General features: G+C 47.1%; 1 protein-coding gene across 2 annotated transcripts in view; it reads left to right on the top strand.

Annotated features, from left to right (window-relative positions):
• Positions 1–26,860, top strand: part of LOC108623452 (titin homolog) — a 46,526-nt gene that overhangs the window by 7,270 nt on the left and 12,396 nt on the right. For both annotated transcript variants that reach the window (XM_026812351.1, XM_018021969.2), the window contains exons 2-5: positions 16,755–16,858; positions 25,371–25,418; positions 25,910–26,380; positions 26,537–26,821. In XM_026812351.1, coding sequence (XP_026668152.1) covers positions 16,777–16,858; positions 25,371–25,418; positions 25,910–26,380; positions 26,537–26,821 — 886 coding nt within the window. In that variant the 5' untranslated portion in view covers positions 16,755–16,776. The remainder of the gene's footprint in view (positions 1–16,754; positions 16,859–25,370; positions 25,419–25,909; positions 26,381–26,536; positions 26,822–26,860) is intronic.

The raw sequence follows: 26,860 nt of genomic DNA, 5'->3' as shown, positions 1-26,860 counted from the left end.
CACTGGTTTAATTGAGCAAACATTATACTTGGGAAAATTCAATGTTTTACGTAGCTCGAATTAACATTCTACTTATACGATTGAAACTTGCGAGGCAGTAGTCCGTTCCGGTGTACAACGTTGAAGAATCGTCTGGAATAAAATAAAGTGCGGCGCCTAACGGCTCCGCGATTCGCATTCCGCTCGATCACAGGATTTATGGTTAATTCGAAGCTCACAAAGAGGAAAGGAGAGGGGACTAGAGAGAGATAGATATGCAAACGTGGTACGCAACGATTTACAAACTGGTCGTGGCCGAGGCTTTCGTGATACGATATCAACCGCCTGCAGCAGATACAAATTCCCCGGGAATCGATGGAACTTTACCGTTGATGAAACGCACGCGAGTAGGTACAACCGTTTTAATCGTGCGCGGAATAAGAATGAAAAAAAGGAAAAGGATAAAGAGAGGAGGCAGGGGAGAGGAGAGGCTTAACATCATCGCCGAGCAGATATAAACGCGATTCACCGTGCCGGGAGAACTAATCTCCAATGGTAATCGGCCTCCAGTAACGGTAAATTTTCTAACCGGTGCTTAGTTTCTGCTTTAACGCCATTAGCCGATCTCGTAGACCGATCCAGGAGACTGATCTCGAAGCAGTACGCTGGCCTTTAAGAGACTTTCGTAAACACGATCGTATCCCCGAGGTCGATTTACTTCCTTCTCCGAGTTGTCAATTGCAAATTTTATCCCCTTTATATGGGCACGCGAGGAATCACCAGCTTTTTCTGGATTCAATTGAAATTTTCACCGTTCCCGTTCATCTTTTACCTGCCGCTTTATTGGAGCGGAACAGTGACACATAGGAAATCCCCGTGATTTGCATACGTTCGACGATCTTCGTACGCGTACCCTACCCATTGACTTCCTACGATTGTTGTCGGGATTTTCGCACGATTATTTGCGCAAGCGAAACGAGAAAAACTCGATGGCAATGGGCTAATTGGAAATTATGTAATCCTTCGCTACACGCTTGCCCGATCACGTTCCTTTTTCTGTAAATCCATGCTAAAATATTCGTTTATAATTCTGTGACACTCAAACGTGCTATACGTATCGAAAATTGTCTGAAAACGGCGAGTACTTGCGTTTGCAATCTTGAAATTGGACCATGTAATGTAATTTTGACATTTGTCAAAGGATTCTAAATTACGAACAGTGGTTGACGACCAATCGAGATTGACCAATCGTCACCGGTTCGTTCACTTTCACTGATACCTACGTCGTCACTCTCGCTGTCAAATATGGTCCAACGACCGATCGTCGTAACCAAAAATAAAATAGGCCGACCGGGACGTGCATAATGAATCGAAGAAATAGACGATAACGAAAGTCGCGTGGGACCGGTTTATCGTAGCGAACGATCAACCCACATCTCTCGTTCGGGCCTGTTCTCGAAGTCGTGACGTCGCATGTCGTGGGGGTCGAAATCGATTTCTGCCTACCGGAGTTATTATTAGTCGTACGACCTTGGCTCCCGAGGACCTCTTCGCAGATCGCCATCGTCGTCACGTACTCGATCCACGATTCTACGAAAGTGTCGCCCGGTGCACGATCCGGTGCACTGCACACCGCAGCGATAATGTATCCCATGCCGGCGCAGCGTCCGGATCATTCGTCTTCGACCGAGGGGATGATCTCGGTGTACCAGTTTCATCTCCCTCTCCTCCTCGTTTCTTCTTCTTCTTCTTCTTCTTCTTCTTCTTCTTCTTCTTCTTCTTCTTCTTCTTCTTCTTCTTCTTCTTCTTCTTCTTCTTCTTCTTCTTCTTCTTCTTCTTCTTCTTCTTCTTCTTCTTCTTCTACTTGTTGGCCGACCGGCCGGCCTGGCTCATCTCGAAGGGCAGAAGAAACTGTCGCTTAACGAGCGCAACCGTGGTACGATCGTTAATCGTCCAGGCATTCGCATATACGCAAAACTCGCTCGAGCATGAAGAATGAACCGTGGAACGTTTCGTATCTATCCATCCTGATGTACCACGACCGAAACTACGACCACGCTCGTGACGCTCGTCCCGAGATTAATAACGTCGAAAGCGGTATGTGTCCCCTTTCGTTCGCGTTCACCACCCCTTCTTATTTTCTATTCGAGTTCATCCACCTCCGGTCGTTCTCTATTTCTCGGGGAACGCTGACGGTGTGGAAACGAAAGTAGAAAAAGGGCGACGGAAGGAGCAGGAAGCGTCGAGCTGGTAGAGCACGGTTTTTCCTTGATGAAGACCATTTGCGGAGGCTCGTAATAAGATAGTAACAGAATGTGCCACAGAGTTCAGCGCGAGTAGGAAAAGTAATACCCGCAGTCTTTTCTTCTTCTTTCTTCATCGATTTCCCCTTCACGAAACTTTCTTCCATTGCTTTCGTTTTTCTCTCCTCGGGCTGGTTCTTGCCGGCTCGGCTCGCGGCGGAAGCGAATGATATTAAGACGTCGTACGGTTTCAGAGGAATATCAAAACTAAACTTCTCGTCGACCTTGCAATTGGAGGAATTAGTATGGATTCCGAGGCAGTCAATGGGAAACCCTAAAATTTTTTAGATCCTTAGAAATAATTTAACGATCTGGTATACACGAATTACAACATCGTCGGGCAAATTATATTGCAATAAAATCAATATAAAATATTCAGTTCACCTCTAATACCAATTATGTTGAATCAATTACGAACAGATTCAAATTCACGTGAATGATAAAATAAGACACATACAATACGAAGGATTAATAAAAAGAAAACGATATCATTTGTAACGCACCGATTATCAGCGTTCATTGTCCAACGACGTTTCGTGGGTGTCCTCACGAGCAGCGATTATCATCCTTCCAAGGCTGACGCGTCGACAGTCGACAGGTTTTGTTGCCGCGTGAACCTGTCCTCGAAGGTGGGCACAACTCGAACAAAGATCGTATCTTGCTCTCTTACATGGGGTAGGACAATCATGCCGTGGCCCCATAACTAGGAATGGAACGAAGTTCAATAGTCTCATTGAATCGAAACCAAGCGTCCCTTCCTCGTACCGTTCCAATTAACGTGTATTCAAACGAAATAAGTAGACGTGATTTGTTAAGCTCCAATGTTTAATTTGATACTACTGTCATAACATGTATCATCTAACAGCACTCGTTTGCATTTAACAGTCTTCGTTTTCCAAAAAGGTCTCTTTCTCATTAATATAATACAATTTTTAAAAAATTCAGTCACTAAAGACAGCTGCAACAACGTATAATAAAGAATCTTAAAGCTCGTTTTAGTCGCAATGCATTACTTTTGTTCTCGTAAATGCTAACGAAATTTGAAATTAAATCCTGCGTTTACTTGGAAGGTGGTCGATTCCAGTAGTAGCTAGCATAACGTTGGGTGGCTGTTCTCGTAGGTAGCATCCGGTTCACCCAGACACCGCATTATTTCCCGCGCGCCTTGTCTTCCAAGTTGGAGTGGTTGATCTTCGCCACACGGCGCGGCGCTCGTTCGCGACGACGAGTAACCTTTCTGGTTCGTAAACGGGGGAGAGGACGGCGAGGGTGGCCCTCTGCACTTGGGCCACGGGGACACCGACGACCAGTGTCTCCCGCTGTGTGGCTCGTGCTCACGAGCCGACTCTCTCTTTCCCTCTTCCCGACTCTCTTTATAGTCTACTAACACCTCCGGTGGAGTCTCGTTCAAGTACATCCGACCGGCATTATTCTGATCGTGAGCGGTCTATCTCTGCGCACGGTATACCTACTTATGTATATACCACTCGTCCTCCCGTGCCTTTGGCTTCCCTCCGTAACAATGAGACGTGTCTGCCGCGTTTACATACTTACATACCTACCTCGCCGCAGGAATTCCTCTGGGTGCAGCTTCTAGAAATCGGAAACAGCTGATAGTGGACTACCGATTTCCATTCTGCGACGCTTTTTAAAATAGTGAGACGTGAGAAATGGGAAAAAGGCAGATACTAATTAAAACTTGATCTCCTGTATTATCTGTACTATAATATACTGTAATCTGTATAAAAAATTGTCTTACATTTGAAATGTTTAATAAATTCATAAGAGTAACACGAACATCGCAATTGCTTTGACAGAAGAGTTAATCTTCCCCGAATCTTTCCCCCGTATCGCATTAATCGGCCGACACCCGGTGCCATAAAAAATGTTTGCATCTTATGAAATACAAGTAGGAATATCCGTCGGATCGTTCAGCCAACAGGATGCACGAATATTGATCATCAAGCACACTCCGCCGCGCTATTTATAGAGGGCCACCGGAACAACCACCGCGCGCCGGTGTCCCGTTGACCAGTTCGGTACCGCACGAGACCGAGGCTCGTCGATCTTCTCGTTTTCTTTGCGCGTCACCGCGTGCCGCGCCTCGTTACAGAACACGGCGCGGCTTGCCGCGGGCGAAAATTATTCCGACCAGCCGGATGCACGAATATTAATCACGATGCGTGCCCGGCCCGTGCCTTTCAACAAGACCGGGGTACTAACACTTGGGACCACGGGGATAATGACAGCTCGTGCTCCAACACGTACCTTTTCATCCCCTTTGTACGCACACTCGCCGACCGATCCCACGCGTCTGCGAAAATCGTTCATCCTGTATTAATTAAACTACTTTCATTTTAAACAACAAAAATAGATAGAAATGGAATTGTGTTGAAATATTCTATTGCAAGGGGTACTTTATATCGTTTTTCATTCTCTAATTAAATTTGAACAAATATCGCTGTCCCCCTTTACCAAAAATTAGGGGAGAAGGGCTGGTACTCTCTCGAATGTCAGCGATTCAATCAGAGTCGATTGAACGGAGCATCAGCTGGCAAGATTTATTGCTCCACTTCATATCCTGACTCACCGATGTATTTGCTACACGCGAAAACGAGGGATGGAGGGAAAAAATGACAGCTCGCGTTCCAGATGACGGGGAACGAGCAACAGCCGACAAGTCACGTTCGATTCCGCGAAATCTCATGTACATTCGTCGTAGCCACTTCCCAGGACGCGCGAGCTCTTCCAGCGATCGCTCTGCACTTCCTTGTACCGGTTTCCTAGTCGGGTATGTCGCCGTCGATCTGAAAACCTTGTACAAGAAGACCCCTCGGCCATCGTGACTCGCTAAGGCCAAGGGATCGGCGCACGTTACGTACATCGGTAAAGCTCGGCACAGGTGCGCGTGTAGGTTTCCAGGGAGGACAGGATCACCGTTTCTTTCACTCCCCATCCTTTCCCTCCCCGTCCTTCTATATCCCCCCAGTCATTAAGGTTCCTTCACCCTAACCTTACGGGGAATCGCAAGACGAAGGTGACGGGTTGTCCGAAGCGGCTGGATCGGCCTCCCGTCATTTCCTGATTCGTTTCCTCCGATCAATCACTCGGAGTGCGATATTGCTTTATTGCTTGGCACTACACTCCGCAGGGAAAAGAACTCGTCCGTCGGGTACAAATAATACAAAACCAACTAAAAGTAGTAAGCAAATAAGAGGAATACTAAAATCATCAATATCTGTTTTATGTATTTTATAATGATGCGTTTGATAAAGAGCATCGTTCTGGACGTCATAAAATCAGATGTTACACGCATTTACTACCTCCGTTTGCACAGTTGAGTAAACAGAACGGGATTAAATTCCGAACGAGGCAATCTCAATATTGGTACATGTACTCGCGAGCTAATTCGCATTAATACGTTTACGCGAAAAGACGTATCTACTTAGCTTCGAATAATCTACATTAATATTGGCACTGGAGATGCACCTCGGAGAGCGACTCGACGAGATCACCGGTTGGCCACATGTAGGTGAAGTTTGCGTGGTCGTTGGCCCTCAGCGATGGCCCATTCCCACGCTGAAGACAAACGACGCGGAGAGTCGAAGGCCAGGTGCCTGGAGCCTTGTTTACTCTCAACATTGTCTCGCTAAGTGGCACGGTGCCTTGAACTTGCTGGTTCGTCGCTCGCCGGATCGTCGACGACGACGAAACGCGCCGCGCCCAAAGCAAACTCGGGTATATTTCAGGCTTTCCACGTAAACGCATGGCAAACAGAAAGAGAAAGAATGCGTGATACACGACTTATGCGAGGCAGCAACCTCGAGGGTTTCCCGATAAGCAAACATCGGACGAACCACGAAGTTGAAGTCAGCTGCGCCGCCCACTCGCGTCCATTATCATTCTAATTATTCCCTGTTTGGATACGCGTTCCCCTCCGTATATTCTCCTAGCGTTGTATTAAACGTTAGATCGACAGGGCACAATTATATCAGTAACAGTGATTTCGCATTCTGAGCAACGTAGAAGAGAGGAACAAAAATTTCTGTTGGCTGATTCCAAGATCAAAGTCACTTGGCAGTCGCTCTCTAATTACTCGGAACGCGACGGATTCGAGAGTCAAATCAAACAACGACGACGAGGCCTCCGGCTGTTTCCGCGTTGCATCAGCAGATATTCACAATTATCCGCTCGCTTCTCCTCGTTCACCCTCTTTCGTTGCCTCAGAGCCAGAGGCCGGAGGCGTCAAGTGACTCTCGAGCAGCTTCGCCGTTGTACTCGGTAACGCGGGGAACGACCAATCGACATTCCAGGATGGTACGCTTCCTCACGGCGCGGCGTACGAGTCCAAGGGGTTTGTCATTCTCTTCTCGGCTCCTTCCACGGGACTCAGACGTAAATCTTCGTCGAGCCCACATCGATTTAACTCGCGCCGCGAACGCGAGAGCAATCGAGGATTGTTACGCAACGCATCAACGTCGGACGTGGATCTAAAGGGGAACGAGATCCTCGAGGTACAATGTTGAGTTTCGTTCGGACGAAGTAGCACGTCATGGAGGAAGATTGCGCACGGCTGGCTGCGGTCGTTACCTGCGCGCACCGGGTCCTCCCGTTAAACCTCATTTTTTATCCCGTCGAAAGAGTCGAAGAAATATCGGTTTGATAACTGCATCGGCGGGAAAAAATTAATCAAGTCTCGAAAGAAACGTTCAAAATGTCTTCAACGCGCTGATCAATACGATTCAGCGAGTATACGATAAATAGATCTTTCTTCAAGTACCCATCAGAGATCCGTGACAGGACATTGTCCTCTAATTTATTAATATCAATCTGTGACAACGACGTCTGTTATAACAAATTATTTCTAATACAACATTAAGCACAAACAATCTTTAACATGAATCATTGGTGAGATACACAACGCGTTACATAGAAAGTGCATTTACGAGCGCGTCGCTGACAGTATTTAATTGATGGACGTCCCTCCTTCGCGATACCATTTGCCTCTGAATAACCATAACATATCGCCCATCAGGGAACGGGCAGTGTTCCTCGAAGGGATCAAAGACGACTGGCTGCAATTGAGGCCCGCGGAGAAAAGCCTGTCAAGAGCGTGCCGGTCAGCATTCTTCACCTCTCGCGTCGGACTCGTCACTTGGCCTATCAGCCGGTACGTCATTTCTGTCAAACGTTAGTCGACGGTCTAAAGACGGGCCATTAGAGCCGCGAGAGGATCGGGCGGCATCTTCGGTTTTAAAGGGGAACGCGGATACCGCTAGTTTGCATAATAATTAATCACCAGCGCTCTTCATAACGGACAATTTCCGGCGCGCCCTAGCGAGCTCGTAACTGGCCGCGTCTGCCAATAATAGCGAGCAGAAAGGTGGAATACCCGATAACGGAAGAGCCTCTAATGCTTTCAAACACCTTTAGATAACTTTTTATCAACGAGAGAACCAGAACCGAGCTTACCATTACTTTACACGTCGATTAATCAGGCAGGATCAAAACGCCATTTGCATGTTCAATGTTACCGTTGCGACATCGTACGATTAAAGCGCATTCACGATGGGACGTCGTCGTGTCGCCGACTAAAGAAGTCGAGAAGACAACGGCGGAAATGTAAAGCATCATGTTTCATCTTGATAAGCGAATCAAGTCGAATTAGAAATTCAAGTACCTCCCACCTTCATTTCATGCAATTTCGGTCGAACGATGGGACGAATTATTGGGGTACGAGAGAGCAGGAAAGAATTTTAATCGAAAACTGCGGGGTACGAGAGGAAACGGGTCCCTTAAATCATATCCTTTTCCGAGAACCTATCGATTCGTTCGCCGTGCGAGGCTTCATTATCGCGGAACACGTATTGTACTGAATTATGCACAGCAGCCGGGGAACCTCGATCCGCGACGCGCCTCATCCTTCTCGGTAAAAGGGCCCTGGTAATTGATGGGCTTTAATGGACAGAAAATTGCACGGTGGCGTGTTTTAATTACCGCGATCACCGCGCTCGCCTTCCTGTTATTACGCGATCTGATAGGTTGCGGCGCCGATCGGAACGCCTCGATGTTTCCGATTACATACCGTTCAGAAACAGGAACACCGAGATAGCCAGAGAGTAAGAAAGGACGAGAAGGCTTCCTTTCGACGATCGCGATCGCGACACACACCTACCGTAATCATCCGCTGCCGCTATCCGAGGATCGCGGCTATTTTAATTTCGTGCAAATTGCCTCGACGATCGGTCGGTCGCTACTATTTTGTACTTACAGCTATTTACGCGTACCTATCTCTAGCATCGCGGTGGATATTACGCGGCTCGCGCAGAATAACCGTAATTGGATTACCAGATAGAAGGAAACGGAATAAACTATGACGAAACGGAGCGTGGCAATGGTACCTGTTCTCCTTCCGCCGCGGCTCACTTCTCCTCGGCGAAATTAATTTCACAATTACCGTGTCTCGCGAATCGCACTCATCCGGGAAACGACTCTCCCTCTCGAAGGACGAGAGATGAAATTACAGGGAGGAATCCTGGACGTTACGACGCGGCGGGACGATGCACGAATAAAATAGACCACTGCACCGGGAAACTCCTGAGCATCACGCAACGAGTATGAAGTATCCGTATAATATAAAATGAGGTGGGCACAGAATTTTCAAAACGGGTTTCCATACGGATTGCAATTACAAAACGAGAAGATACACAAAATATATAGAATGATATTGATGGAAGTTATCCATTAACTCCTAGTTCTCGAGTTCGAACGATAATCTCTGTAATACTTCCGCAGAGGTGAAGAGCAGAAAGCGCGTTTTACGTGTGTCATAACTGAGAATAGACACGGCGTGCGATGCAGCGAGGGGCACATGCTCAGACGAAACAACCGCCACTTATGGATTATCCGTGAAGAAGTCGTTGCATTCCTGTGCACGCGGTCGTGTTTACACGACCTAGGCAGACACTTCGGGCCGGAAACTCGGAGCGAGTTTGCCCTGCAGGAGGGGAGGGTTCCTCTTGCATGGGAACGTAGTGGAAAAAGTCTCTCGTCAAACAAAAAATAGTGAAGAGAGAGAGAGAGAGAGAGAGAAAGGAACCCCTGGCTTTTATTGCGGCTTCTAAATTGCCTCTTTCTACTCTGACTCGCCTCTGTGTTCTCCTCGCGACGCCAAAGGATACGTACGCGGTAAAAAGAAGGAAGCTGACAAAGGATGAAGAGGAAGCTGCGTCAAAGGGTCTGTCGATAACGAGACTCTAGCGAGAATTAGAGACGAGACGTGACGCTCGAAGGTGTTAACGGGTCGCGCAAACATTATACATGCGCCGAAAAGCTGAAGACCTCCTGAAGCAGCGACGAGGAATAGAAATTAGATAAAAAACGACTTCCGCTGTGAAAAGGAAGGAGAGGAGAACGGAAATAGACAATAACACGAGACGGAAATTGTTGGCGAGTAAATTTTTCCACGCTCCGCGAAGGAAAAGGCGTAAGTCGAGCGATTCGGAAGCGCAGGAAGAAGAAGGCGGCGGAGGAGGAGGAGATGAAGAAGGAAGGAAGAAAACGACTAGGCTAGCGTGGATGATGGGATTACGCCTTTATTACTTTTTCCAGATATAGGAGGGAGATATACGGAGGCAGGATGCGAAGAATGCGAGTAACTTACTCGGGCCGGGTTATGTGAGCGCGGTAATAATATCGAGTTAATTGTACGCTCGCCTCTCCGCTTCGTGCCGCGGATAACGATAAAACTTTGCGATCCTTGTAGAGAACGCCGTCTTCCTAAAGCGTTTTTCCTCTTACAGCTGCGGTCGGCGTTTGCATGTAAATAATTAATTAAATATCAACCGCTAAAGATTATTATGTTTCTCGAACGCGTGCTATAAGGATATTTTTTTTGTGAGCATGATGGTTTGCCGTTAAGATTTCAAGTATCCAATTTGATATCTACCCGTTCATTCTTCTTGCAATCATCATCAACCGAACGTCGAACGTTCAGAATGCAGCGAACCTGGTACCAGAGCAACCGTACCCAAAATCATTTCCCTTTCGTTCAACGAAAATGCGCTGCGTTAAACCAGCGCGCACCGGCAAATCGCTGAAATTTAATAATCACGGTAATGAGCGCACGCCCGCGGCTTAAATAATAACAGTAACATTACGAGAGGCAGCGTGTACAGTGTACGCGTATCGGCGAGCGTTAAACGCGAGTATAGAGCGCGCGGTCTTAAAAAGAGAGAAATAAAACAAGATGGGTATCGTTGCGGGCACCCGATGCCTATCTCGCGATGAGATATTATGATACCAAGGGAATCGGCGCATCTTGCGGTAATACTCGTTATTACGTGCTGCCGAGCGATCGAAGGTATCGATCGATATAGAGAGGGGACGTTTCAATCTGCGGAGTTAAGGATAAATGGACGGGGACTTGGAATAGCCCTGATCTCGATCCTCCGAGTCTCTGTCCCTGCGATGCGTCGTCGACACAAACGATATTCTATGGTATGTCAGAAAAGATTAAGCTGACTAATCGATAAATAATGTATTTCCTGGTTCTACTTCTTAACTAATACGATTGCCTAAGTGCATTTTTAAAATAACGTATTTACACCATAAACGGTTGAATTGCACAAAATTGGAGGAACGAGGCGAAAAAAGAAGTAGAACCGGTCGATCGACGCAGCGAGGCGAGTTCCTAAGAATCACCGAGTGAAACGCGATTTGCCGGTGCGAACGAACTAAATATGGGCGAGGGAAGGGTGTAACGTTAGCGGCCGGATGGATTCAAGTGAATACGAGGCAGGGCTGCTTTATCCCCGGAGCGTCTGCGCGTAATTCTAGCTCAGGTAGATCTATAAATAGAGGGGTCGTGGTCGTACACGACGCCGACCTGTTGCTCGAGCACCCTCCTCGTGTGAACGCAACGTCGAGCCTCTGAGTAATCGAACCCCGTTGTTCCTCCGACCGCCTTCGAGCCGCCGCCGCCGCCGCCGCCGCCGCCACCGCGCCGCTCACGTTCCATCGTTTCATCGTGCCCAAAAGCGTTCGGCGCGCGCGAGAGAGCGCTTCGAGAGGTCATTAGGCGTAATGAATACCCGATAGCCCCCTTAACCCGCAATATAATCGCCTTCGCGTACGTATTGCGTGCATACGTACCTTTAAACGCGAGCGAGCCGCATCGTTGTTTCACCCCGTTACTAATGATTTCTCTCGGGTAATATTTCTCCCGGCTCGGTGAACAATCCGCACAGGGAACACGCTTGCAGATCTTTTTTTTATTCGTTCTTGCCGGAGCGGCGGCGTTCGCAATTTGTGCCGTTTCACGCGAGTAGGCAGATGATTCTACATTTTACAATAAACGCTGATGAACCCGACAGCCATCGCTGTCGCTCGTTCGGCTCTTCCACTCTGAACCGCCTTTGTACCACCGACGCGACTCTTATTCATCACTCTATGCAAAATTGAATGTTACGCGATTTTTAATGTTACCAAAACAGCAACTACGAATACTATGTTGCGAGGATACTATAAAAGAGGAATTGAAACCCGATATCGATGTCGACGTATTTTATCGACAGTCTTGTCACTATACGTGACGTTAAAATGTGGCACGAATCGCGCGACGTATAAAAACAACTTTCAATTGCCCTTATGATTACTCTGACAATTCGCATTGTAGCATCGTTCGACGAACGACGGGTTCGAGAGTTCTGTTCACCGCCGAGTCACTCGTTTGCACCAACCGCGCGAGGTCTCGACTCTTTTCGCGTTCAGATTGCTCGCTGATGATCGCGTAACGAGCGGCTCGCTGTCAACTTGTCGAGATCCGCCTCGCCTCGGGGACCAGTCTGGGACTGTTCGATCAGCAAGCACGCGGAAGTCGGCCGCGGGGTGCGACAGGGGGCCGAGGAGACCGCGGGCGGTACCTTTACCCGAACACGCGAGGAGTTACGGTAACAGACAGAGAGGAATGGGAACGGTGATTCTCATAATTAATAACGCGGACGGCTCCCACGAACCATAGAAGAAGGTTAGAGGCGTCCCTGACTGGTTCGGCTAATAGTAGCAGGGTCACGCAACTTTTACCGAGTCGCAGCTACCTTGCAATTTGCATAGCGTCGTTCTAGCAGCGCTCACTGTCTTCACGGTGATCCTTGATCTCTCGACGAACCCGTTCGCGCCCATAAACTGAAACGCGTGGATCACGAACTGCTGCTCCCGCATTTGGTCCCATTCTCTTTACATCGGATGCACCTCGTTTCAGTCCTGTTGAACCTTCCTTAGTTATAAGTCGTAAAATTGTTTTTCTTTCAGACAGAAATGAAGTATCTTCTTACATACGTATGAAATAGTTTAAGCAAAAGTCATTTACGACGTATTGCGCATTCCAGCTAGTACAGCGTAATTCCTCTTTACGACTCGTTCTGTAATTGCGTGAGTTCGCGTACCCCTCGGAACTGGAATACTTCTGATCCGAGTATTTATTGATTTTCTTATATTTATGAACCTGAATTATGGCAGAACGATCACTGGATATAAAATTATGATTGCTGTTTCTCAATTCATTTAGTTTTTGGGAGCAATTAGTGGTTGTTCAGTAGTTGCCAAATAATTGGTACGAAAATTTCTCATCTAATGTGGGAAGCGATCGAACGGGTTCCCAAGGACATTTTCTAGCAAAGCAGGACATCCTGTTACCGCGCGTGGGATCCCAGATAACCCACAAAAGCCGGCCTGTCAATTATCGTGGCTTTCAGTCGAATCCTCTCGTCGCCGTTGTCCTCGCCGAGAGGATGAAGCATCGCGTCGACGGGTCAGTCTCTCTGCCTTTTAGGAGAGGCGGACAGGTCCGTTAGTCATTGCTCGATCGGCACGATACTCATTCAGGACTATTACCATGTCGGAAGTGAGCAAAGAGAGACTCGGTGCTCGACGTGTCACCGTGCTCAGCTGTTCGACCACGCGCGTACATACTTTGTATCACGTATCACCGTTAGGTATATACTACCTCGCGTACTTATGCACATACGCCGCGATAACGCACGGGGGAAAAACGCGAAGCACCGCGCGGTGAATGCGTACGGTCAAAGGAAACTTCGATTGACCCTTCGAACGGCCGCCGGCCGTACGCCTCTGGCGCGAACGTCGTCAACGCGGAAGGTAACTGTATTCGAAACGGACAAAATCGCTTCATGCATTTCCTGCAACCCGAATCATTAAGGTCCGGCTTTTATTCAATCTTCGATTCGGCACTCTGTCAGAGTTAACGCGTCATCCGAGGTACGCTGTGTATGCGTCATCGTCTGTCCATTATTTCAGCAAGCAATTTCCTCGTCGATTCTCACGCAATTGCGATGATCGATGAAATTAACAGGCGAAGTATCAAGTATCTTTCTCATGTTTCAACCGACGTATTTTAATTACGTCGCGTTATACTAAATCGGAGACAGAGAGTTTATGGTACCGGTACTCGATGGTGGAGCCGAACTTGAACTCGAAGTAAGACCCAATGATCTCAATCTCACGGCCCGCAACGTGGTTAGGGCTAAAGTCTTTAAGCCAGTCGCGCAGGTATCAATGGCTATAACTGGGACACGAGATTCGCGATGGAAACTTCGCCCACGGTACTCAAGAGGGGATCTACCTAAGAACGGTCTGTTCCCAGGTGAAGGTAATCATATTCCGCGTTCCACGGTAATGGCGAACGAACGCAGCCTCCGGGCTTCTAACGGAATCTCCGGCACCCAGCACCCCATTTCATCTCGGCCCCGTGGGTGCATCTATGCCATATACACTGCGCCTGCACCTTATACCCTAGCCAGCCCGACCGAACTCTCCTATGCGGCGGCAATTATCGCTTGAACAGCTGTTATCCCGGATACTAAAGATCCTCCCCCTCTCCCCTTGTTCCGATCGTTATCATAGTGGCTAACTGCGGTTTCTAAACAACCGGCCGGAGCCTACGACCCGCTAATAAATTCCGCAGTCTGAGTCCAATTTGCTTCGCGACTATATGACCTGCCAGACGATCACGATTTATGCCCGCTACTACAAAAGAAGTTTTTAATATATGAATTTCGAATTTCAATCACGCGATCCCACCCACGCGCGTATCAATTCAGTTTTACTGCCTCCGAGAACACGTACGGCTCTCGTTTCCGATAACATACAGTGCGCCTTAAGTACCCGATAAGCAAAAAATCAATTTCATACCGAACGCACGGATACGCGAAAGCTCGTTACATCCGAGAGGATTAATATTTATGACAACCGACAGACGAGTACCGTTCTATACAGGATTGTGATTAATTTCGAATCTCGTAATTTCTCATCGATGCCACGACGGGTCCAATCGTCGAGCATCGTTATGCCTCGGATCGGTCATTACTCATCTGCATCCGCGTTCGCTGATGTGAAATCGGTCTGTAGGTTAGCGGTACGCGACCGTATCGAGAGCGCGAGTGGAATTAGTCGCGGTTCGACGAGTGCCGGCCGCAGCGCGCGGGTCCTACCGCCACGAGGAAAGTTGAATTCGCGACGAATCAGGGTGAATCGACGCGAACGAAAGAGAAACATGAAAAAAGAAAACGAGAGGGTGTACGAGAGAGAGAGGCATGAAGCGTGGAACAGTCACATTCTCATTCACGGCGTGTCACACCGCGTGGGCGCGTTACCGGCCTGTCAGCGTAACGCCGCGGCGTCTGTCCGTGTTAACGAACAAACGTACGTATGCATGTACATGCCTGCGTACAGTCAGAGGACAGAGGCCGATGGGACGTGAATTTCCAAGGAAATAGACACGTAAATGGTCATCCTACTAATTATCAAATTTTCCTATTTCACATTTTCGACGTTTCGAACAAAGAGATTTGTCAAATTTTCAGATCTCATTAATCAGTATTTCGAGATTTACTTTTTGCACCTGCGTTCATTAGGTCGAACGTGGATGTACACTGAATACGCAATGACACGCATCTTTTCCCGTCTGCAGGATTCGTTCCCAGCCCTTGATTGGTTGCCTAGCCGGGTTCGTTCGTCGCGCGCGCAACGACAAAAACACAGCAACAAGAAATCCATCGGGCATCGCGGGAGATTCATTACGATACTCCACGAGATGTAATTTACGGCGTCGTTAACGAGCGAGGCGCGAGCTTAGGTGTCACGGGCCGCGTTCCTTGCCTTTCTCGCTTTTTGATCAACAATGAAAATGCCGGTGGTGGAAAGTAAATAAGTGAGCGTACGGGAGACGACGGGTAAAGATGAAGTCGACGGGAAAGAAGAGAAACTACCCACGCTCTTTTATCTCGGTGGCCCTTTGTATTAAAAGCCGCTGTCGCAACCGGTATGCGCCGCGCCGGCATCACCAAAGTCCACCTTGTCTTCCTGTCGATTCCTCGGTTTTTTTTTCTCTTCTCCTCTCCCTCGCCTCTTCCTCTGCGTTCTATCTTTCTTTAACCCTTTCACCGCGGCTAGACCGGTGAACCGCGTACCTAACATACGTAATTCGTTCTCCACGCGACGCTTATCGCCGCGCCGTACGTTGACTCCGAACCGTGAAATTCTACTACGAGAACTTTATTTCTCAAGCTTCTCCACCTTTCGCAGATCATATGCCATTTACTCATTAACCCATAGACATGTAAGAATAGACTAGGCAATGCAAACAGTCCGTAGAAGTGACAGAAGAAAAGAAAGAGAGCGACAACCGATACCGACGCTCGTTAGACAAGGACATAGAGGAAGGTCTATTGGTTGTCGTTCTCTTTCTTTCCTTCTGCAGCTTCTACTTACAGACTCGTCCAGGATCTATTTTTATATGTCTATGCAACAATCCTAATTGAATTCTGTCAGAACCGTAAAAGCTGAGTAAAAATGTATATACTCTATATGAGTTAACTTCATTCGAAAACGTGGATGTTCATTCACACGGTTCTCTGATCTGCATACCAGCGCTGGGCGGGAGATGGTACCGGGTAAGTGCGAAGGCATGCGATTGGCTCGGTTCCAACTTGTAGTTACCGCACGTCCAGCTGTCACGGTACGACAGTTACACTAGAATGCCACGTGACAGGATAAACGCGACCTTAACATTCACCGAAGGAAAACTGTACAATGGCTTGTTACACTTAAACGAGTCCACGGCCGAGTACGTAATAATGGAAACGCGATCGATCGTTGTCCTCTCTGACCACTTCTACCTGACGTCTGTTTACGGAAATCGCCTCGCAGCTGACCTGCCAGGCTGACTCGATTTCCTTCACGAAGAAATAGTTCTTCAAGAGTTTATCTGTGAACGTTTCACTGTATCCGGTTGAATTATAATGATGTCAAAATATGTAATTTGTCATAATGCAAGTGATTTCGTATGATTCTACCTCGTTAGTCTGTTACTTGAAAATTTGTGATAAATCTTATAAAATATGTTGGTGACGAGAGAAGCAGGAGAAACTAACAGTACATCGTTCTTGGTTTCAGAAATCGAAAGAAGTGTGCCGACATGTCGGCCTTGAGCGCCGGGCCCTGTCGACCCGGGATTATACTCTGTCTGGCTGTTCTACTCGCATCGCAATCCAATTCCGGTGAGTTTCCAAGCAAATCCGTCTGAGAAATTTCTTTTATAAAAGAGCCCATTCTCGTCTGCGAGACTTTTACCCCCACCCTCGTTTCGATATGAAGAGAAGGTCCAAAGGCGAATCTACGAAATTGAAGAAGGATTTAAACGAATTGTAATAAAAATAAATCTTCAGATCAGTTTTATCTTGTCTTGTTGATTATTGAAGGTTGTTAAGATCTCTCAAGCTAATCTTAGTTAAGATCGAAGACACAAGACTGAACACGGAAAAAATTGATCCTTCTCGACTTCTTTTTAAAACGGCTATGACTAACCCGGCCGATGTCTGAATGAATCGAGACGAGCTCGAAGTCAGGACGTCGAACCTATCTTCGCTCTCCTTCAACCAGTTGGATGGAAGAGAAAAGTCTTACCTCATAATGCTCACCTCTGGCACGTCGGGGTGGGGGGGGGGAGGGGGCATGGTGCTTTCCCATGGACCTGGCAGACCATATTCGTTCTCCGACGACACTTGGGTCGTCCCCGAGCACACGACTTCTCCATCACGAGCCACACTCGTCGTAAGTGCACGGGACCTCTTCCGTTTACGTCGAGCCGGTTTCGAATTACGCGGCTACATCGCGAGCCTTGCTCTCCGCGATCGGCCGACGATCGATCGAACCGACAGATTCGAATCGGTACCGATTAGTCATCCCCTAGACGCGACGCGGCGAGCGCGTCGGGAATCGGTTCCGAATTGGCGGCCGAGGGAGACCACTTTCACCTGCATCACCGGCGGGCGTTGCGTCACGCGAAACCCGAGGTCAAGTTCGTGGGAAACGACCGACCGACTGTTGCGCCAGCGAGCGAATTCATCCATCTTCCTCGCCTTGAACTTCGAACGGTCCCTGAAAATCGACCCTTTCTCTCTTCTTCGTTAAGTTCCAATCGCCCGGCCGGCAAAAATGTAGAATTAACGGTTCGTACCTGCCTCGGTCGAGCACATAAACATGATAGATTCGAGCGTCGTTTCACGTTTTGCGCCTTGAATTTCAAGCAATTCCTTCAAACGATGCATCTTTTTCATACACGTGTGAAATTAACGTTTCTTGCTTTGTACTCAATTTTCACAGACGTTTATGCGTTCGGACTCTGGACTCGATTCCGTATTCTCACGAATACCCATCGTCACGCCGATTCTTCTAATCGTTTGTTACCCGTTCGGTACAACTTCCGTTCGACGGCGAGAATATACGAAAGGTAATTGCTTCCTGGATCTTAGTCATCCTGTTTGCGATCTATCAATGCCAGGGATCGATCCTGTTTCCCCGGCGCGTGTTGCGCGCCGGTGGAATCATTCTCGGAATAGCGTGTTACCTCGAACGCGAGCGACGTGCAAAAACGTTGCATCGTCAATGAGCGCTCATTGCAGATGCATCGTTTTTACCGCGAGCCCCTCTCGGCCTCTGGCTTCATCCTCGCCACCGCCGACAATTGGCCGGTTCGGCGAATAGCAGGTGTAGACAAATGGCAGTGGAAGGGAAACCGATTGAATTCCACGAGCGCTTCCCCCCTCAGCGATTTCCAATCCCTTTTTTCGACTAGATCACTGGGTGATCCAACGCGGTTTTGTCGCCGCATTCGCGAGCCGTTTGCATTCGAAGAAAAGATCGATATCCTCGATATATCACGTCGAACGAGTCGCAAAAACCGTCACTTTCGAGTTTCCTCCGCAAATACCTCTTCCACTGGTCATGACAATTCCACGGGAAATGTTCCCGCCATTTACAAGGTGAGCCGGTAAAAAATATCATTTCATTACGTATCCTGACGAAACGTATTTTAATTCGTCAAAATACAAGGATAAATTACAGATCGCATCGTACGTTTTGATAAAATCATAAAACGTCAACTTGTTGGATACTTCTTACTGATTCAACCTATACATTCTTGAAGAAGAATCCAGATTGGCATGTAATTCATTGATCTCCCGGTCAGACGTTCGAAGTGAGAAAAAAGTTGAAGTTACGCAACGTGATTTCGAAATAGGGAAACGAACGCACGAGACGGAGGGGGGAAAAAATGCGTGTCGTTGGATACACAGCTGCACGAATAGCGGTTCCCGTACTTGCCAGCCTCCTGCATCCACGTGATGCTGTGTGTGAATTCTGGTCAAACCTGTAGACCCCAGAAGAGATGTCACTGACCGCGTACCTCACCGTTGCCCACTTACGGTCCACGTAAGAGTCGCACCTGACCTTCCTCTGCCGTTCCATATTTATGCCTTAATGCCACGGCCGAAGTGTCGTTATCTCACGAGCATCGTCGACCCGCTCGAGTCCACGTAATGGTCTATTATATCATTTCGTTCGCCAGAATTTCCCAAATACAAATTCGTTTAAGAAGGACGAAAAAAGAGAACAAATAACAGACTTATTTAGGAGAGATTGATACATTATTAATGAGTAAAGTAACGTAACGAGTCTCTCATTCTACAAATAAAATCGTTAAATCATCATCAAATTAATAAGTCGAAATCATTCCGCCATCATGTTTGTAGTAGCGCTGATTGCGAAGAAACGAGTCGTACACTGAAATTAATTTTTTTTTGCATTTACAGGTTGACAATCTATTTACGACCTAACAGTTCAGTCTAGATACGCCTTAATTAAAGTCTGTGTTCTCGAAGCTTGCACTTACGCTTGAACGCGTCTCGGAGTAAATAACACTATCACGGTTGAGCAAACACGGTTCAGTTCATTTGCGTTGCGGGGGTCTTCGGCACCTGTTAACCGACGTTATCTCGAAGATTAATTATCACGGCTCTCAGCTCGGGAGGCATCGCGGTCATTCCGAGTGTCGATGCTCGAACAAATTTGGAGTCACTTGAAATTCGGTACGCGCGAGGCAGCGGTAAAGCAAACGTAGCGGTCAACCGGCATTGACAAAAGGCGTATGTACACGGGGCTTGTTCAAACACTCCTGCATAATTAGTTGCTTTCCCTGACGCCTTATTTTTTCTCCACGGATTACGTAACCCGGCGCACGGTTGCCCCGACGACGACGGACGGTGGATCCGTTGACTCCTGAGAAAGAAAACGCGGCGATCTGAATTAAACATGCGGTGGTACGATTTGCATAACGATTCCTATTTTCTTTAGCACCGCTCAGAGATCTTGGAACAACATCGGGCAACGACGATTTCCACCTTCTATCGCGCCCAACAAACGTTTACCTTTCTCTACTCTATTTACGAACCGCGTCTCCCTTATCGTTTCGCCGTTTACGATCATCGTCACGGCCGAGAAAACATGCCTCGAGACGGAAGTGGCTTCTAAACGAGCTACACGAGTGACTTTGATTTCCGTTTCGCACAAAAATTCCACGTGTTTGAAGTATATTTTTCTTTCAACTAATACCGACTTTGCAAAGCTGCAAGTTCAAAAACTGAATGAATCACATTGCTGTTAAAATAGAATTTCATCTAGAATGGACGTAATCTGTCTCTGATCAGGAATCTCTATAAAAATTCCCCATCTTTTTCTGACGAGATTAAAGATGAGATCACCTGCCTTACGAAAGGATCACATGGTTCGTGGACTCCGGCCTCGTAACTGGTCCTCTGGTTCGAGAGGTTCCTTCGTTCCCGTGCTCTCTATATATTCATCCTCTTCCGTGGTATCTTCGCTACCTTTACCGAGGTGACGAGGTCAGCCGCGGTCATTCGACGAAGGGTATAACGGAACGCGTGGGTGCAACTTCGCTGTGACACGGATTAAATGATCGCATTAATCCCCTCGCGGGCATGAGACTGGAATTCGAATACTGTTCCCTCTAGAAAACGGTCCTCACGGTATCAAAGATGCGCCGCGCGATCTCGTGAACTCGCAGATTCAACCCTGTCCACTAACGAATAAAGTGACATAAACAAAATGAATAATTATCCTTTGGACAGAGAAATGAAACATGTAGTACGCAAATCAATTTAGCTAATTGATATGAAAACTGCGATGATTCTCGTCATCAATTGCAATTTGCAAAAGGTGCAGCAGTCGGTGGGTCGTTAAATGCTGCGACTGTGGGAAGTCTATGTCCAACGGTAGGACGGGCTCGTGTTAGTGATATCGGGAGGCCAGTTTGTACTTGTCACCGGCACTTACCCGCTCACCTGTCTTCGACCAGATCGTCTTTTTACAGCGATATCGAATGGTATAAACGGCAATGAACTCGATTGAAAATAGGAGATAATTTATGATTGTCCTCGAAACGAGCCGCGAGCGAGCGAACGGCTGGTCGCATATTACGACAGAACCGGTCGGCCGACTTTTCTCTCGACGCAACACTCGATACGTAGTACCAATGACATTGACATTCACCGCCGCGTTCGAGCATGAGTACGCGATACTTTCCGAGTCATTAAGAAAACCTTTAATTTCCACTCGGGTTTAACACCAGCGAACCGAACTCGTTCATCATCATTTGCCGCTCGTCGCGATTTATTGTCGCATCGGAGAAAGATGTCGCGTTAGTTAGTCGGTGCCCACCGCGACATTCAGACGATGCGAGATTCTAAATACCAGACAACGGACGAGTTAATCGAGTTCGAGCCGCGCCGGTAGAAACTGTAAATTATTAATCACGGTAATATAGTTGGCACGGCGCGACGCACCTGTTGGACGATCCTCCTTTGAATCCACGTTTTTCGCGTCTCCTTTATAGAGGACGTCCCGTTTAGCCGTTAGCTAATGGCGATTTTATCAATATCATGTTGCGTCTAATTACCCGGATATTAGCGCGTGTTTGATAAACGAGTTAGGTATCGGTCATTAATCAAACTCCATTAATCGAGAACTGGTAGGTTAATCAGTAAGTAATAGCTTGTCGTGACTTGGGAATTTATTAACCCTTCAACGGGAGGAATAGAGTTCGTCGGAGCTGATTTTTGTACACACGATTTCTAAGACGAAATAGTATACAAGAAACAGTATTTATGCATTTGGTACGGCGAAACGAGTCCACATAACTGGCATGTCGCGTGACCCGGATTCGGTTAATAAAAACTCGGTAATGTATTCGGTAAACTAGGTATTGAGCCAAAATTGGATAGATGAGATATTCAACCGTGAACTGAACTCCGCTCAGCCTGCTCTTTATTCAGCACAGGATCTGCCTATTGAACTTAATACTCAAAGCAGTACACGGCGTATTCAGTTATCTGAACTTCCAGCTGTACCTAGCTGAATGAAGTTGTACATGAAATTAATAACACATTCCTATACACGAATGACCACAAGTGGTACAATCTAATTAACCCCGAGTCATCTCGCGCCTCCATCTCTCACCGCTGAACACGTCACGCAACGACTTAATTTCCGAGCAACAGAGCAAACCACGAAGAACAACGTGGCCGTTTCCGAGCCCTTCCCTTGCGGCAGATGAATTCTAACCCTAATCGTGCTTTCCATCCGACCCAGCAAGGGATCGGGATTATTTCATCACGTTTTTCAACGCGAAGCAGGTTCATCGCGCTGCGGTTGCGGTTTCCAGCCTTAACCACGACCTTGGGAGACGCGTTCACCTTATATCCTAAACCTAACTATAATACCGATGAATAACGTGTTTAAAAAATATTGAAATAAACATTTTCGATGATAATTAAATTCGTTGCATGCTTCACAAAAACAAGTTAAATATTGAAATTAACTCATTTTGTAATGCAAGGACAAATATTTACTATAAATATAAAATGTGGTAATAATGTATTTGATCCTAGAAACGTTTAGCGGCACGTGATTATACAAGAGGCGTTGCGTGGAATTTCGTGCACGCGATACGCGCCGGGGAACAGGTGCTCGGCGGAGCGTGATGGTAATGAACTTTCGCGAAAGGCAAGGCCGTGCCGTGGATGACGATGATTTCATAACGCGCGTGCAATAGCCTCTCTCTCGCTGCTCCCGTTCTTCCCTTTCCTCCCCGGAACGCAGCAAACCGATCTCTCTTACACAATGAATTATTTTTAGACCGAATGCTTATCAGTGAATTCTCTTCTAATAAGACGAATTTCTATTCTCTGAATTACGGTATTTAATAGAAATGTAAACTGCGATCGCCACTGGACGACAATCCCGTTAGACAGATCGCCGGTTAGTTCCATTTTAATTCCGTCTCCTCTAAATCGATTAGAACCGCAGGAAAAACGGTCACGCTCTTTTTTCTAATCGCTTCGCGAAAATCGAGCGTAGAAGAAACTCGATGGCAAAGAAACCGGTCCGTTCGTGCGAGCGAACAAATCACTTATCGCGACGCGGACAAAAAGCTCCTTCTTCTCGCACCTGTCGCCATCAGACATTGTAACGGTTCTCCCTGGCGGAGCGTTCACCCTGGTAGCTATTCCTAGATCAAGTTCAATCGGACAAATCGCTCGGCAAATTCGAAATATCTCATTAGTACTTCACAATCGTCATAGCCTGACTACATCTAATTAAGAATAAAATATTATAACTGAATCGCGATGTATTTATAATGTCGATATGGCTGAGGAGTTGATTCACAGCTGACGAGTTCTAGGAAGCATTCGGAGGCCCATCGATCGGAAGTCGATCCCGAGAGCCCGGCTCCCGAGGCGCGAGGTTGAAATGCGCGGCGCGTGCGTTTCCGCGCGGTGCGTGGACATATTCGCGTGTTTCGACGCGCACGTCGGCGTCGCGTCGGGGCATATATTCGCGAATTAGCATTCCACGGCGATCCGCAGACGGCGAACAGGGGCGGCGGCGGTTTCCAGCGAATCGAATTGTACTGGGAAGCAACGGCGTGGCCCGTGAATGAAGGGACCTCTCCGTCCCACGAACCGGGTCCCACCAGCCGCGTTCCTCCACGTTCAAAACCGCAGGCCCCCGGGCACGTACCGCGTGTACATTGCTCTGCCGAGACGATTCTTGTCTTGCACGGTGCCTGTGCTAAATTATTGCGCCTCCCTGCCGGGCCACGAAGACAGCTGCCTCGGCTCGGCCCGAGGTGTCAGCGTGTCGCGCGTGATTACAATCGCGGATCGCTTTGTCATTCATTCAATGAGAAGACGACCGAGCGTACGACGAAATTCACGGCAGCTGACTGACTCTCACGTCATTCACGAGAAAACCGAATCATGCCTAATGCTAATTATCGTTCTCTACTTGGTACATCGTTAGCCAATGAACAACCTGTGTAAATCCCTTTTATGAATGACATAACTATTTTATAAGATTTTTTTTATAAAAAATGCGTTTGCATTTTTCCTTATTCGTTCTAAAGTTTGAATAAAAAAATTATTAAAATCTGATAGATCCTAATTTTTAAAACGAATAAGGCGGAACTATTGGCGAAGCATCTTCAGCGCCATGTAATAAATCTGCCAACTCGGTACGTTCAATGAAGGGATTATGCTGGACATTCGAATCCTTCGCCTCACGGTGCACGTATTCCGCGTACGGGAACGTTTTGTGCATTTCAAGAAGTTCCTGGACAGTTTTCACAGAAGAAACGTTCCGACTTTCCAAACGCGGATTACGTATAATTATAATAAAACAGAAAGTGTACAGTCACATGTTGAAATCCGTATCTGTAATCTACGATCTATCGCTTAAACTGCTTATTGTTACCTATTTTCAATTTTATAATATAATACCTAGTTCCATCCTATCGTTCAATTCCTTGTGTGCATCGGGTCGGAAATTGCAATAACGTGAAAGCAAAGAGTTGTGCTAGCTCGGGCGAAAGAGAATAGAGACGATCCTATCAGGGAACAGCGCGGCTTATTGTGCGAGTAAGAAAGAATGCCGGGGGGGTAGCGATTGTGTCGTCAGAAGGGTGCCGTTTCACGAACAATCGAACTCTCGAGTTCCCGTCGTCGCTTCAATTCCGAAGGAATTGCAGAAACGCTCCGCCGCGTAGTCGCAACGACAGAAAAGGAAAGACACGTGCATTTTTACCAGAGACGCAGCTAGGGATAAAGATAAACGGAGATGACGGAGAACGCGGCGGGGAAAGAGAAGAGAAGAGAAAAAAAGGGAATTCTGTATTCCCTGCGCACTCGGCATACAATTCGTTCGACTAGGGCGAGGGTGTTAACGAGAATTCGCCCACGTATGCGTTCGCGCCATATGACGCTTTGACTCACTCCGTTGTTAAACCAGACTCACCCTCCGGCGAACGCATCCCACTCGGTAATTACTATGATAAACTGCGTACGGAGACGACTCGTCTCTCTCGACGAATTTCATTGGAAACTAGAGTTCCTGAGATTACTTACCTCTTAGTACGATAACGCACGTCACAAGTAGTAAAACAATAATGCTTGTTACGTTCGAATCACATATGACGCAAAATCTTGCCATACTAAATTTCATTATAAGCCTGTTTTAATGAACTCTACGCCTACGGGGTCGTATAAAAACAGAGCTCGTAATTGGATTTATAATATACGCACATCAGTCACATAACTTAGAACTTGCTTTATTGTAAATCGGTCGTGATAATGAAACGTGCAATATTTTTTGTTACAGCACCCGTATACGAGCAAGGTACTACGCAAGTAGCTGAATACGATGGAGGTAAGCAAACGTGTTTTATTGCTAGCTAATCAATGTCCACACGTACTTACCTACATACGTGTGAATCGAGGCGTGAGTTTAATTGTATCGCCGTATCGGGCGGTTGGCACGTGCCGTTTTAACGATTCTTACACGGCAAGTCTTTCAATCGATCCTTTCGATGAATATTAAGAACCGTCTTGTCTTACTGTCATGCACGCTTCTGCTACTTTTATCCTGCATCGACTGTTGCATGCGCATTTATAAACTTTAATTAAATCGATTCAGTATCATTGAATACCTACTTGTAATCATTTAAGTATAATAAAAACATACATGAGTTCGAGGTTTGTAAAAGTTACAGATTATAAAGATTTTTTGAAAAATTAGGAATCAATAAAATTTCATATTAAATAAGTTAAGGAGAATTAGGTTTGTCGACGTTTAGCTAAACTGACAATGTTGTTCGTGTAAGCGTATACAAAACCGAGGAACACGTTTATTACTCGCAGCCTCGAGCGGATGCTACTACAACTACCAACACTACGACGAGGGAGACAGGATTATCACGAACGAGCCCTGCCTGAATTGCACGTGTCACAATCGGATGTTGATGTGCTACCTGAGGGTCTGTCCGTTCACGAAGGCGATCGGTCAGAATTGCACAGCGGAGAAACGTCCGGACCAGTGTTGCCCGGTTATCACTTGTCCGGAGGTGCCCGTGCAATTATTGACCTCGACCACTAGCTCGCCTGAGGGTCCCGGCACGGAGTTAGGTTTCCACGGCAGCTACGGTTGCAACGTTCACGGCCAATTCTACGCGGATGGCGCCCAATTGCCGATCGACCCCACCAACCCGTGCGAGTTATGCTACTGCATCAGGAACAAAACTACTTGCATCATGCAGGATTGCAACCTGAAGGTGGCCGGTTGCACGCCGATCTTCCAACCGGGTGTCTGTTTCCCGGTCAAATACAATTGCGGTAAGCCCAGATTATAACAAGTGAGCATTAAGTAAGAGATGCATGAAAAATTAATTATTTACATTATAAAAATAATCGTTCTTATTTGAAAACAACAACTGGTATGTTTTTACGATAAACGTAGATAGTTATTAATGTCTTCTTTAATTTTTATAGAATATGACGAAGATTTACTTACCACGACGGTTGCACCGAGTATTGGCCTGATTATGACCACAACGTTAGCACCAGGAGTATCGCCGCAGTGTTCTCACGAGGGGAAGAACTATAACGACGGTGACTTATTGTATTCAACGGAACCCTGCCACCATTGCTATTGCTTCGGTGGTAACATTACTTGTGTCGTCGAGGATTGCGGAGCGCCGATGGAGATGCACGGAAAGAACTGCACCGCGTTGCCACCTCCGCAAGGAGAGTGTTGCCCGACCACGTATCAGTGTGGTAAGAAAAATAGTCTCGTCTTGTCAGAACTTAATTGAA

This window comes from Ceratina calcarata, unplaced genomic scaffold, assembly GCF_001652005.2.
Source record: "Ceratina calcarata isolate Rehan_Ccalc_2016 unplaced genomic scaffold, ASM165200v1 scaffold27, whole genome shotgun sequence".
Classification (NCBI taxonomy): domain Eukaryota; kingdom Metazoa; phylum Arthropoda; class Insecta; order Hymenoptera; family Apidae; genus Ceratina; species Ceratina calcarata.
Note: the sequence above shows the minus strand (reverse complement) of the source record. Positions and strands in the feature narration are given on the sequence as shown.